A 15,414-nucleotide genomic window follows, 5' to 3' on the forward strand; every position below is an offset into this window, starting at 1 on the left:
GTTGTGTTGTTTCTCTTCTTCTATTTAGGGTATGTAATGCTTCCGTAGGATATTTACTAGGAATGCTTGATCCAATCAAGCCTAGACGCCATAGACAACCGCTCGGAATTTGATGATACGCCTGCAGTCGGGTCGCGAGCTATCCTCTCCATAAGAGATATAAAACTGGTATCACCGAGTCTTCTTCCTAGTTGCTCATCCTTTGCACCCTCCGAGCGCAAGAATAAACTGAGTCCCCCAAGGTCTCTTAGTTAGATCTCAGGCTCGTCGACCAGTCAGATGTCTTGTTGGATCAAGAAAGCAACTAGGCATTCCTAGCGAGACCTCGACCGACTCGGGGGCTACTGCCGGGGTTACAAATACGGGGTAGAGCCAAGTATATGATTGGCCCATCGAAGGCCTAAGACTTGTATAAGTACGCTCCAGAAGATAATGGGCCAAGGGGCTCATCATTGGTCCATTAGAGAAAAGGATGGTGGCTTGAGACCTTGTTAAGTCCTAATAGTCGGATACCAGGCCACCCGACTAACAACTATCATGCACTCGGTCAGAGAAAAAGGGAGCAGTCGGCTATGCCATTAGTCAACGGCTACCTAGCATTCCTCTCGGCCATGATGTCATAATGGTGGCAGTTACCCAACAATGGAATAATCTAGTTAAATACATCAGTTACTAGTAGTAAGTGCCATGAAACAGTCAGCCACACCTAAGGACATGAATATCATTAATACCATCTCATTATGTATCCCTACCTGGCGCACTCTATATAAGCCACTAGGGAAGCCCCAGGCTGAAGGTTGAACATACTCACATTGTACCCTACGCCAAGAGGAAAGAGCATCACAGGAGTAGAGTATTACCTCCACCGCAGAAGGCCCAAACCTGTATAAATCTTTGAACGTGCTCCCAACCTCACCATTTGCTAGATACGATTGCCTCTGCGTCCATATCCCCATAGTATTGTCAAGATTATATCCACGACAACGAGCCTGCAACTACTGCTCATGTACGAGCGTGAACCCATCCTTGAAAGATAAATGTACGAGCATTGAACGCTCGGGTTGAGTAATGCGAAGGCTCGCTCGCACACGTGCTTGTACGAGATCACGCAAACTACCCCTGCATCATTTGGTACTGACCACCCACCGTATACCATGCGAGGAGGACAAATCCAAGAAAAATTCTCGTCCTCACTTCTATCATGATTTTTTACGTCATCCAGGTGCGGTGCCAACCCGCCGATGATGAAAATTTTATTTTCTATCATAATGTTTTGTCATGGAAGTAGGTGCCCACCACATCCATAATGGTACATGTTTCCGTAAGTCTTATCATCATGAAGTTTGACTGAAAATATTTTTGTTCGGGTCAAAATGTCACGGATGTATTTTTTTCTTGTAGCGTTAGTAGGCATGCTATATGTACCAGTCATACTGTGTTAGTATTTTATTGACCATCTTATATGTTATTACTGTTTTGTTGAAGTCTTACACTTAAAGGTATTTACAAATTTGGATGTTATATGATATTACTGTTACTGTTAAACTAAAAAATGTCATTGTGACATCAGAAATGAACCGAAGTGCCGATTTTGCTGCGATGGCAACATTTGTTGGCTAACTTTTGCCATTGTGACACCATTTTGAGCCAAATGGTGGCACAACAACCACAAGAAATTAACACTTGGCTAAAAAAAGTTATTGTGGTAGTTATTTTTTATGCATCAAAATCACATTAGTGGCGTGTCTGCCATCAATGATGTCTTTGGCACATCACTGCTAAGGCAAAGGCAAATTGGTTCCCAACAGGTTTGGTTTCAAAATTTGGCACATCACTGCTAAGGCAAAGACAACATAAATGAGTAGAAGTGCTCATTTGTACTGCCATGGCAACATTTTTTTGGCCAACTTTTGCTGTTGTGACAGCATTTTGAGCCAAATATTACCACGACAACACCCAAAAAATTTACACTTGGCTAAAAAAGTTGTTGTGGTTGCTATTTTTTATGCATCAAAATTACATTAGTGGTGTGCGTGTCATTAATGATGTCTCTGGCACATCACTGTTGAGGCAAAGGCAAATCGGTTCCCAACAGGTTTGGTTTGAAAATTTGGTGGTGAATATAAAACTTTGGTAAGGTTTATGTATTGCAGCAGGCTGGAACAAACCAAACTTATGATTGTTCGTTCCAATCGTAATTCATGTTTTGAAGATGAAAAACTTGTTTGTTGAGGAAGAAGGTAACATTGTTAATAGGTGGAGTAATAAGCAGCGACCTAGGAAAGATGGCTCTTGGTTTGTATCATTGTGAATTTGCTACAAGTAATTTTTTTAGGGACACGTCTAGGCAGCAACTGAGTGCTGGGTAAGGATCCCTGGCAACCTGCTAGATTTGGAAAGTTCTAGCCCCCCTTGCAAAAAAGGAAAGGTCTGGTCCTCAGTGTCTACGCGTGCGATCCCACGTCGCGATGGGAGGACGAGACTGGTGGCCACCATCTCTCCTCCAACCTGCCCCTCCCTCACAATCACGTGCTCCCCCTCCTCTCTGCCCATCACTACTAGGGAAAAGCCTAGCAGCAGCGCGGGTTTTAGGCCTATCAGTAGCGCGGGGAGGAGCGCTACTGATAAGGCGCTATAGCTAATGATTAGCAATAGCGCGCCTAGACCCACGCTACTGCTAAATTGACTTAGTAGTAGCGCTTCTTCAGAACAGCGCTACTATTAATTAGTAGTAGCGCTTCTCCTTTCCCGCGCTACTACTATTATTTAATATTTTATTTCTTTTTTATTTCATGTTGTATTCATACACCTTTACACAAGTTTTCATACAACAGGAATTTAGAGATTGTTTTACATCATAATGAGTTATTACATCATGGGATGAAAGAACCGTGAACTAGTTTCAAGTGGATGTCCATCCACTTGAAACTAATCCGTGGTTCTTTCACCGAATGATATAATAATATCATCATCATCATATCATTAACAACTTATCATCATAATACATTATTGTCATATAATACCTCCTCAAGATCATCATTTTCATCAATGACATCACATAGCAAATTGATCACTAGTCGTAATCACAAGTACTCCTCATTATCAACTGTAACACATTACCACATAATAAACATATTGTACCTCATAGGACCTATTGCATTCGATTAAGACCTACTATATTTTCTAAGGTAAAATAGCAAAAAACAAGATAGCCCCTGACTCTCCATTATGGAGAATGGAGATTAGCCTGTCTCCAATTCTTGCCTTTCGCTGAATGCTACTTGTATGATACATGGAGTGTGATCAGAAATGGTCTTGGCTAGGGAGATAGCCAAATTATTGGGGTATGAAAGGGTCCAAGCTTCTATGAAAAAAAACCCATTCCAAACTCTAAAGAAGAGAAATATCTTGCATCTTGCTCCATGTATAGTTTCTTCCTTTTAAAGGAATCTCTACCAAATCCAAGTGACTGATGGCTTCACTAAAGAGCATCATATCCTGTGTGTCCCACCGTCCCTTCTTTGTTCCTATTTTCAGGATATCTAATCCTCCCAATATGATTCAGTTATGATCATCTGGTATTGTAATGCTTTGAAACCAATCAATGAATTTTTTCTTGCTGACAGTGGCTATAAACATTGGTTAATATCCAGGAATCACCATTGTGGACTGAAGTAAATAAAATAGACAGGGAAAATTCTTGAAATATTTTCCCTTATGAATATATTATCATTCTAGACAGAGGGAAGATATTCAAACTTATTAGCCTTCTAAGACAGAAGTTTTTTAGGTATCTCTGATCAAAGAAATCTCTTTTTGTTTCTTGAAGATAAAGGACAGCACAGCCTATTTCCCCATTCTTGTTAGATATTGCAGTCCGCTTTTTATCAGAATTAATCCTTCTAATATTCGAATTTAGGATTTTCCAGTCCCTATTCAGGAAAATATCTATAGTACACACAATACGATACCCAGGTTGCGTGGGCAACCCCTTGCCTTCTGTCAGAGATCTGGCGGCTCCAGTTTTGGCAATCTGTCATCTAGCTGCTCCCGGTTCTTCGTATTGGGACATCCATTTCGGTTGGATCTGGGTATGCGACCCTGTTCTAGTTCGACCGTTGGGCTGGTGACACCCCCTTCGTCGCGCGCTTCCCCGATCTCTTCTCCATCGCCGTTGACCCTCAGATCTCGGTTGAGAGGGCCCTTACTGACTTAGGGCGCCTCACCTTCCGTAGGCCATTTGGGCCTGGGGACTCTGCCGCGTGGCATGAGCTGCTCGACTGCATCGTCCTTCACGAGCATGTGGTTGACCCTGGTCCTGACCTGGTTCGGTGGCATCTTGAGCCTTCGGGCCAATTCTCCACCAAGTCCCTTTACCAGGCCATTGCCCCCTCCTCCACTCCTCCTCCCCTTACGACGGTGTGGTCCATCCGCCTGCCGCTGAAGATTCGGATCTTCATGTGGCAATGGATTCGCGGGCGGACCCTGTCTGGGGTGGAGGTCCGCAAGCGCAACGGCCCCGGATCTGGCCTCTGCCCCCTCTGCGGTGTCCCCGAAGACTCGAATCACCATCTTCTTCTCTTGCGTGTCCGCTCAATTTGTTTGGAGCTGCTTTAGAGAGGTGGTTGGTGGTAACTGGTGTCACACCAACTTCCTCGACCTATTCGCCGAACTCCAGAACTCCCCCCCTGCCTTCTCGCCACATTAGGTGGCTTGATATTGGAGCCCTCGCTTGGACCCTCTGGACGATCCGCAATAAACTTATGATTCAACGCATTCCACTTCGACGGGCTACTGACGCTCTCTTCAAATTGTCTGGTCTGGCGGCCGCTTAGCCGCCCCCAGGATCGAGACGCCATCTCTGCCTTCATCGCCGACCTCGTCTCCATGGTTGTCCGCTTGTCGCCGCCGCCATCTCCGCCTCCGCCGGAGCCTGATTAGAGGCCGGCCTTCTCCGGCCGCCGGCCTTTCTTTTTTTTGTTTTTTTGGGCTTGTTGAGTTGTGCCGTCAGCAGAACCTTTTGTACCTCTTGTTGTGCGACTTGGTGTGTGTGTGTGTGTGTGTGTGTGTGTGTGTGTGTGTGTGTGTGTTGGGGACTAGTGCTTGTATGTGTGCTCTGTGGCGGTTTGCTTTATATATAAAGCGGGGCGAAAGCCTTTTTCGGTACGATACCCAGGTATATCCTAGGCACTGCAACCAACAGCAAAAGTGAGCAACTGGCCATAATGTAACTCTGCCCTGACATAACCCGCAGTACATCCACGCAATAACCTCTAAACATAATATTGTCCTATCTGCCATTACACTTCATCCACTTAAACATAAGGTAAACATAAGGTCTTAAGAGTATTACATCCATGATAACACAAAAGGCAGCTGAAACTAACTGGACTTGAACTTTATTATGAACTCCGAGCTCTTTCTTCAGTATATTGTCAGGGCTCCACTCTTCCGGCCTTACCCGAAACTCCTTTTGCTACTTCTGTTTCTTGAATCATGTGGCCAGCTTTTCTTCAGATGCACATTTCCTGGCGAGAGAGTACAGTGAGATAGAGAGATGATGCAATGGATTGCAGACCAAACATAATTAGTTTTGAGCTCATAACTACTAAATTATTCCAGGGAATTGCTGATACCCACAATGTTTTGGCAAACAATTCTTGGTTTACAACAATGCTTGATGCAGTAATTCACCATATCAAAAGTTAGTACCAATGGTAGGAAGTATGCCAAACTTCACCTCTTGTAAAGGGATTTGCGAATGATATGGACATTCATCACATACTTCTTCTTGTTCCTCAGTAGCTCAAAGAGGCAGACATCTCCCAGCTTCAAGTTGTTGTCACGCGCAAAATGCTTCCACCCTCTCAAAAGCCTTTTGGCTTTGCTTTTCTTAACACGACACCGCACCTCCCACTTCTTGCCATGATGCTGAAGGGTCAGCATTTGTTCCTCAAATGGAAGGTATACTTCAGCATATTTTCTTGATATTTCCTGATAAAGGGAGAAATGATCTTTAGTATTGCTAATTCGAGCAAATAGCATGGTGTAGTGGACTATCTACACGTCCATGATACTAACATTTTGTAGTCTAGTATCAATGTTCATTAAAAAAGTAAACTAAAGTTGTAACACCCAGCTTACATGAAAGGCGTAGCGATAAGAGTTTACTGGGGTTGCTAACCTATAAAATTGAGCAGCATATCACCTGTAAATTGAGCCAGCTTGCCAAAGGCAGCACAACTAACGTACAGTATCCGTTTGACAACAGAGATTTTACTCCCACCGTTCCGATTTACTCGTTGTGGTTTGAGTTCAAATTTGAACTAAAACCACGGTGAGTAAATCGGAACGGAGAGAGTAACTCACAAGGGCATGCAGTGTTCCGTAAATACTGCTCTTCCTTATGACACACCCATAAATGGGGATTTCGGAATTCATAGCTCGGATTTTTTCTTTAAGTTGCTTCTTCTGCACCCGATTTAGATTCAAGAGGGTGCCATTTGCGAGGATACAACCTGGCAGGAAATCATCATCTTCTGAAGATGAAATACCTCCTAAACAAAGAAAATAAAGTCATATATGAAGTTCTATGGGGCATAATATATGGCAGGTTTGACATTGTGAATTATAACCTGCTGAATCTGAAGCAGAGCTCGACGAGCTGACATTGATGATATCATTCCCCTGCCTTGAGGTATCCTTGCTTGGCCTAATCTGTCTTCCACTTTGTGGAAATTTCATGGGAAGATCATGACAAGTGTTTACAATGCCAGCAGTGTTTCCCCACCAGTCTTTACCAGGAGCAGCATTTTTCTTGAGATTGCACGCTTGAATTTTCTCGCAACCGCTCGGCCCAAAGATCAAAACCTTCAGTTGAGAGTGGCCATCATACTTGAACACAAGAAAGTCCCCCGTTCTCAAGTTATGGGCACGAGCAAACGCCTTCCATCCCGAATCAAGGACTAGTTTCTCCAAATTCTTGGTAATCTGAACATCAAAAGTGTAACCATGGCGTGATGCTAGCTTAATAGTTCGTCCTGTTTGCCCCCTGAAATGTTGGACAAACCTATCTGGTATGACCTGTAGGAAACAAGGTGAAGCACACTATGTCAGGAGACACTGAAACTTTCTGCTATATTTCAGATGTGAAACAGAGTTGCCCAGATCTGACCGAATTAAGTAATACAGTTTCACTCCAAGAGGTTCCCTTTTTGCTTCCATAGAAAGCTAGAACATAATCCACTTGAAAATAAAAGTACCCTAGGAGGCCAGAACAGAGTCGAACTGAAAATAGCCAATGAAAATTACCATTCTCTCATGGAAGTCGCCAATCATAACCTTGAAGAAATGCTTATCTTGCTCGCCTGTGTGGTTCCAGTAGCGATGTTCATCCAGCTCCTTGCGTTTCTTCCATGGCTTGCTCATCTCCTAACCACGGAATGGATCTACAACAAAAACGAATCGTGAATAAATATTTTAGGTAAAAATGTAACAACTCAAAGTTGAAGAAAACATTTCGGGAAATAGAGAAAATTGGAGCTAACAGGGAGAAGGTAAAACAAAGAGCTTCTCTATTTTATAGGGCTTGCAGTATTTCAGAGGGAGGGAGATAAAAGTTGAATCATACCAGTGATTATCGGAGATTCAGAGAGAGAGAGAGAGAGAGACAGGGAGGGAGGGAGACTGGAGGACGTTCTGAAGAGTGGAGAAAGCCATACATCAGAGATTAGGCAAGTAGATGATCCAGCGCCTCTCCGACTTCTAGATGCCTTGGGGAGAGTGCCTGTAAGAGGCGACAAGACTTGACAAGGGAGGGATGCCTTGGGGAGAGTGCATGAGGGGGTGACCAGATGAGGTTGCGTGTGGGTATCCTTTTATAATTCAGAAATTTTATGTTAAATATTTGAATATTTTAAAATAATAAATGAACAAGTTTTGAGGTTGCGTAGTAAGTTATTTCATTTGTAAGTACAATATTTATAACACGCGAATATTTGAAAGTTATTTTTATTTCTGGGATTATAATTTAAATACTCTCTACAGATTTATATAAAAAACGACGAGTGCAAAATGCGCCGCACAGAATGCAGTTCATTTCAGTTCGCGCCTTTGTTCTAATATATTAAGAGGTAATTATTCATTTCAGACATCAACGTGTGTAGGTGGCCGTGGTTGAAAGAGGAATGCTATACGGACGATAGTGTACAGATGATTTATGGACGACGTGTCGCCGGAGTCTTTCATCATGTCCGCTATGTACAGGATGACCATTGGATCGGCTGTCGTTGAAGAATCGTCCCGTGAATTGTCGTCCACAAAGGAGTTCCAGGTTTGAAACCTGGTGCCCACACTATTTCGTCTTAATTTTCGGTTTGTATTGACATGCGGAACACACCAAGAGTTGGCATTTTTTCACAAATAAAACAAAGTAGTTTTTTTTTGGTAAAAACGCGCTGGGCCGAGCACCAACTATCACTCACATTGGAGCGGTCCATTTCATTGGATTGACCTTATTTGATAGCCGATTTTTGGTTGGATCTGCCTCTTCGGGTCTTTTTATGTTGATATAGATATGTATAGAGTTGATCGCTAAAAAAATTGTGGGACCAAAGTAAACCAGCTAGAAATCAATTTGTCATGTGTTATTGGGCCGTGAATCTTGTTGGGCCATACACACGATAAGACAAACTGAGGCACAACCATAATCATCGAACAAGGGGACCTCCTTTTGGGTGCTCAGTTGGGCCGGCCCATAAAACGCGAACGCAGCGAAATTACAGCATGGAAAAAAACCGCAAAACAATTAGCTTATACAAGATTCAAACTCGCACCATTGGACTCCCATACAAGTCTTGCTAACCACTCAGGCTACTCAATTGCATTGACTGAAAACAGCGCAAAAGAATATAAGAACTACTGTGGATGCACTATTTATACTATATCTCTAAGATTTTGGAATTATTTGGAAAAACTTAAATTTTAAAAAGCTCAGTGGTTTTGGAAAAAGTTCATAGGTTTTGAATAAATTTTGTTCAATTTTAAAGAATGTTCATCAATTTTAAAAGAATCATTGATTTTGAAAAAAGTTTGTTTGATTTGAAAAAGGTTCATAATTTTTTTTAAAAATTGTCAACTTTCAAAAGAAGTCATCTATTTTAAATAATTACATGAATTTTGAAAACAAGTTCAGTAATTTTGGAAAAAAAATCGGTTTTGAAAAAAAGCTGATTCAATTTAGCAAAAGTAAAAAACTAAAAAAATGAACAAACCATTACAATAAAAAATAAACAAGAAAAAATAGAAAAGAGAAAAGAAAAAGAAGGAAAGCAGGAAAAAGATAGAACGGAACACGTCAGGTGTAGGTGTTCCTTCTTTTACAAGAAGCATTGTTGCACAAAGGTGTGGAAATGAGGTAAATGTTGACAATTTGTTAATATTGAGTCCGAAATATATGTACATATTCCCCGACAGATTTATGGGTTCGTTGATCCACTAAACTGCACTTCCCACTTGCATATAGAAAGAAACATTGTTTTAATTCAATAACTTCGTGGTCTCTTTCATGAAAATGACTGAAGAATGTAGAAGAAGTGTTCCCATATCGTATTATAGAAAACGATTGATAACCCACATAGGAGGCAAAATAAATCTGTAATAATAGATGGAAACATGCTTGTCCCGTATGAACTATTTATATAAGGACGATGATGATAATATCTTTAGATCTATTTTTTCATATGGGTAGCACACCGTAAGATCTAAAGTGAACACTAAAATAGACATGTCAAAACAACATGATTCAAAAGAAAAAAAAATAGAGATCAACATGAGTTTAGCTATATATCAACAATCAAATATTTCAGTCAATCACAATAATTATATAGATAAACTGTGTATTTCAGGACCACGATGAACAACACCTATTTTATTCTGAAACAACCAGGGACATTGCGATATTAAATACACGTTTATGATAAGATAATTCATAACTGAAGTATATGTGATGCATAGCTGAGTTCATTTGTACGTATAGAAAGAGCAGAGCGAAGACATAATTTTCATTACCGACGACGCTCCTGTTCAAGCAGGAATATCTCTATTTTGAATCTCAAAAGGTGAAGATACATCCTCACTTAATAAACTTGTTAACCGACTCTTAAATTTAGCCTGCTTCAGTGTCAACCATAGAAACAAAATACATCAGGAGGAAACCAGAGCGATTGAGTGTGTCCAAAAAGATTAATAGACATCATATAAGATTAATGGAGACACTGCCTTAAAAGGCCTTCAGAATTTGAGACTACATGATATATGACCATACATAAATAAAGAAAATTCATGTTGATATCTGAACTGGTCATAAAATCAGTAAAGTACGATGCAGAATTTGTCCTCAAATGCTGCAATAGATATGGTTAACATTTAGCCATGTGAATCCCTCACAAAAAATATGTAGTGATCCTAAAAGAGCTGAGAAGACCAGTACAACATAAGCTTCAGAAACCAGTACAACTCTCAGTTCCAAGCAGAGACTTGGACCTAAAAGAATTAGCCACCTAAAATCCATATGATCTACAGAAATCATACGAAATTTCCTAGTTACATCATGGGAATGGAAACTCTCAGTTTCACACAAAAGGAATGAAAGAACCAGGACTCCGCGATTGTGCAGACGGCCGGCCCGAGACCTGAAGGATAGAGAGACATCCGAACTTCTGAATAAATCATCTGAGACAGCAAACAATTCAGATCTGGTACTGCCTATGTAATATGAGGTGTGCAGAGAGAAGAGACATGCGCGTGCTACAGTGGAGAGAAGAGACGTGAGCTGAGAGCCTCCGGCCTTGCTCGTTCTCCACCTCCATGAGTACCTTTGCCTGGTTGATGCTAGCTAGTTCCTCCGATCCATCCCGCTGACTCTACAGTGGAGAGAGAGCCGAGTGAGTACTACTTTTTTTTTCTTTTTGCGGGTGAAAATGTATTACTCAACTCGAGAAGTTCATACAGTCAATCGTAGCTAATTCCGTGCAACCAAAGGCCCAGAACCAATCCAAGTCATGGTTCTACCTTTTAAACGAGCAAACTTAGCTAAACTATCACTAACCTTATTTTGGCTACGAACGATATGAGTAATACATGATGTCATGATTCACGAATAAACATAAGATATCTAATCTCCTTGATAAGCGATGCATAGATTGATCTATCCACCTCTTTTGCCTGGATCATCTTCACTGCAATAAGGGAGTCCATCTCGATTGCAACTGGAAGCTCAGTTCTCTGGATAGCCAATGACAGACCCTCCATATACGCACATAGTTCAGCTTCGAGGGATTCACAACAAGAGAAAAGTTGCCTGCATGACGAGAAAATAATAGCACCTTTATCATCTCTCAAAACCATACCGGCACCTGCTGAACCATCGTCCGCAAATGAGCCATCAGTACATAAATTTACCCAGCCAACAATTGGAGCTCTCCATGTAGGTACAATAGTTATGAACGCATGCGGTCTATTGGTGTCTGTATCATATGTGATGATTGATTTTCCCATGCTTTTATCTGGAGAGAGATCTGACTTAATGCCAATAAGGGAGTCAAGGTAACTCACCAAGAAACGACTAGAAGCTTCCATGGGCGGTGGAGGTTTATTATGTACCACCTCATTCCGGATATGCCAAGCCCGCCATAACAGCATGAGAAGCATAGAACGTTCAATTTCTGGAAGAGGTTCTAACGCATGTAGAAGCCACTCTTTCCCAGTATTGAGCATCATAGAAATACTTGGCAATGTCCAAACTCCAGCCATTGTATCCCATAGTACACGTGAAAAGGTGCAGCGGCAAAGGGCATGAAAACTATCTTCAGTTTCAGTGGCACATATAGGACAAAGTTCGCTAGTCTCAATTCCACGAACATATTTATTCTTCCAGGTTGGCAATGAATCAGTAGCAACTCGCCATGCAAAGTTGCGAACTGTTGGGGGAACATCCGATGACCAGATTAGTTGCCAGCAAGAACGACGTCCGTCTGGTCTGTAGCTGGAACCTGTTGCTGACCCCCTGTGCGCTTCATCAAAGCCTAGTTGATAAGCACTTTTTACTGTAAACATACCGTATTTGTCAGGACCCCATGCCAAGGCGTAATTTGTTCCCTCTTTATTCTGTACAACATGTTGTTTCGCCTTGTTCCGACCATGTTGCATTGGTATTGAAAGGTGCGCCAGATTCGGGTCAGCTGGGACCGAAGTGTAGGCGTTATGAGGTTTTCTGGGAAAGGGATTCGGCGCTACCGAATGTGATCAAAGAGGCATGGGACTCCGTTGGTGACGTTGACAATTTGGAAAAGCTTCAATCTGCTCTAAGCAAGACGCCAGCCACCCTTAGCACGTGGAGTAATAAAAAATTCGGCAACATCTCAAGGGAACTAGCTAAGTCACAATCACAACTGGAAGAGCTCATGAGTATGAACGCAGATAGACAAAAAATAAGAAGCATAACTGATAAGATGAATGAGTTGATTTACCAGGAGGAGATGATGTGTCTTAGAGGTCAAGAATTATGTGGCTGAAAGAGGGGGATAGAAACACAAAATATTTTCAAAGTAAAGCTGTTTGGCGAGCATGCAAAAATAAAATCACGGAGCTTACAGATAGTATTGGAGTAGTCCATACAAATTTTGATGATATGGCGGCCTTGGCGAATGAGTATTTCCAAGGTGTTTTCACGGCTGATCCTACACTTGATGCGTCCTTGGTTATTGAGCTGCTTGAGGCTAAGTTCTTTGCCCTCCCTTTGGTGATAAGGAGATCACGGATGCGCTTTTCCAGATTGGTCCTTTGAAAGCACCTGGGCCAGATGGTTTACCGGCGAGATTTTTTGAGCGCAATTGGGACACCCTGAAGGACAGCGTTATTTCAGGAGTCAAGGATTTTTTTGCTACAGGACTCATGCCGGCAGGGGTAAATTCTACCTCTATTGTACTTATTCCTAAAATTCCTAACCCTACATGTTTGACGCATTACAGGCCAATAAGTCTTTGTAATGTCGTTTATAAAGTTATATCTAAGTGTCTTGTGAACCGTCTAAGGCCTCTCCTTGATGATATTGTCTCTTCGGAGCAAAGTGCGTTTATTCCTGGACGTATGATCACTGACAATGCACTGGTGGCCTTCGAATGCATTCATCACATCAAACAAGAAAAGGACCCAACGAAAGGTTTCTGTGCATACAAGCTTGATCTCTCTAAGGCGTATGGTAGGGTGGACTGGAAGTTCTTGGAGCAGGTGATGCAAAAGCTGGGTTTCTCTCAACGATGGGTAGACTGGATTATGTCTTGTGTCACATCGGTGAGGTATTCTGTCAAACTTAATGGGACCCTCTTGGATTCATTTGCAGCGTCGCGTGGGCTTCGGCAGGGTGATCCTCTCTCTCCCTTCTTGTTCCTTTTTGTGGCTGATGGCTGGTCAGCAATTCTAAAGCATTATGTGGCTGCGGGTGATATTTCTCCGGTGAAGGTGTGTAGAAGAGCCCCTGGTATTTCACACCTACTGTTTGCTGATGATACATTGCTATTTTTTGAGGCCTCACGTGGCCAGGCTGAAAAAGTTAAAATGGCTTTGGATATTTATGGCAATGCTACAGGTCAAAGTTTGAATTTTGACAAGTGTTCGATATTATTTGGTCCTGCTTGTCCTTTTGTTAATCAGGAGGAAGTTAGACAGGTGCTCAATGTGACTAGCTTAGTCTTTGAAGAGAAGTATCTTGGCCTTCCTACTCCGAATGGTCGCATGTCTAAAGGTCTGTTCCAAAACCTTCAAATAAGCTTTGACAAAACGGTTGATTCAGTGGGGAGATGGACATCTTGCTCAGGCCAGGAGAGAGACTCTCATTAAGTCTGTTGCTCAGGCTTTGCCCACATATATTATGGGCGTATTTAAGGTTCCCTTTTCAGTGTGTGATGAACTTACTAGGATGGTGAGAGGGTTTTATTGGGGTGCTGAAAAGGGTAAACGGAAAGTGCATTGGCGAGCATGGGACGATTTGTTGCAGCCAAAAAGTAAAGGAGGTGCTGGTTTTCGAGACTTCCGTATTTTTAACCAAGCTTTGCTAGCTCGACTAGCTTGGAGTTTGATCTCTAAAACGGATAGTTTGTGTGCACAAGTTTTAAAGGCTAGATACTACCCGGATGGTAATCTTGAGGACACCGTTTTTTCAGGCAACGCGTCATCTTCCTGGCATGCCATTAGTTATGGTCTTGATCTTTTGAAGAAAGGACTCATCTGGCGGGTGGGTAACGGACAGAGTATTCGAGTTTGGCGAGATAGTTGGATTCCGCGTCCCTACTCCTATAAACCCATCACGTCTCAATGAAGGTGCAGAATTCGTTTTGTCTCGGAATTACTTAATGATAATGGCTCGTGCAATCAGGCTTTACTGCAAAACTACTTTGTACCGGCGGATGTAGCAGAGACTGAGTACTAGTACTTGATGGGATCTTTTCTCATGCGGTTTTGTATAAGCTCTGGAAAATATTTAGATGACGCCAGAAGCTGCGATCGCCGGGTAACACACCATCCGACCGACCCATCAGCCACTTGAGGGATCCAAACAGGAAGGCCAAGGACGTAAAAGGGAATCGTAAGATGTGAGGACTCGAGGGTGAGTTTGAGTGGCGATTGTGGTGATTTATATACTGTGGGAAATGAAGGGAACCATTACACAAAAAATTACTGCCCTAGACTAAGAAGCTGAATGGAATCCATCAATACCTTTTCGATCAGTTTCCTAAGTGGAACCCCAGAAGATGAATAGGGGGGAGCAGAGGAAGGGGTGAACATTATTGGACCCATATGCTTTGAACCGCTCGTTGCTGACATGCCAGAATAATATTCTGTGATGGGTAAAAAATTTATTATCAAAATAAATGATGATGTGGCAGCTTGGTGAGGTGGGAGGGCTGCATGTTTAGAGAAATGAGTTAGTGGGTTGCTCCTATTTTGTATTGATGATGTGGCATGGTGATGATGTGGATAGTGTGCATGTTGAGAGAATAGGTAGAAATGGGGAGCAACTCCTTAAGAATCACGTCATGAGGGTAACGGCGATTGCGTCGCTATTTGCTCGTTCGCCGGTGACTGCCAGGAAAGGAATGAGGCAGCTGCAACGATGATAGCCACTAGCGTTTTGCCTGCGCGCGGCGGCATGGCATGCGCGGCGTGACTTTTGGGCGGCGACCATGGCGCCATTGCGACGTTGAGGGCGACTGCCAGAGAGGAATGCGACGACTAGAACAACTATCGACACTAGGGTTTCGAATGGGGGTGGGGGCAGGGCACACGCCTGGGTTTTTTCTGCGTGCAAACACGGATGTACAGGAACGCGGGCAGGCATACGGCGACAGGGTAGGGCGT

The 15,414-nt window shown here is 42.6% G+C and overlaps 1 protein-coding gene across 1 annotated transcript; it reads right to left on the reverse strand.

Moving 5' to 3' along the window:
* Positions 1–5,736: 5,736 nt before the first annotated feature.
* LOC119282173 (putative B3 domain-containing protein Os03g0621600) lies at positions 5,737–7,699 on the reverse strand. Its single transcript, XM_037562491.1, has 5 exons — positions 7,631–7,699; positions 7,312–7,448; positions 6,636–7,083; positions 6,370–6,557; positions 5,737–5,994 (listed from the first exon to the last, which is right to left on the reverse strand). The coding sequence occupies exons 2-5, from the start codon at positions 7,426–7,428 to the stop codon at positions 5,737–5,739; spliced, it is 1,011 nt and encodes a 336-aa protein (XP_037418388.1). The 5' UTR covers positions 7,429–7,448; positions 7,631–7,699.
* Between the last annotated feature and the right edge of the window lie 7,715 nt (positions 7,700–15,414).

Source organism: Triticum dicoccoides, chromosome 3B, assembly GCF_002162155.2.
Source record: "Triticum dicoccoides isolate Atlit2015 ecotype Zavitan chromosome 3B, WEW_v2.0, whole genome shotgun sequence".
In the NCBI taxonomy this organism is placed as follows: Eukaryota; Viridiplantae; Streptophyta; class Magnoliopsida; order Poales; family Poaceae; genus Triticum; species Triticum dicoccoides.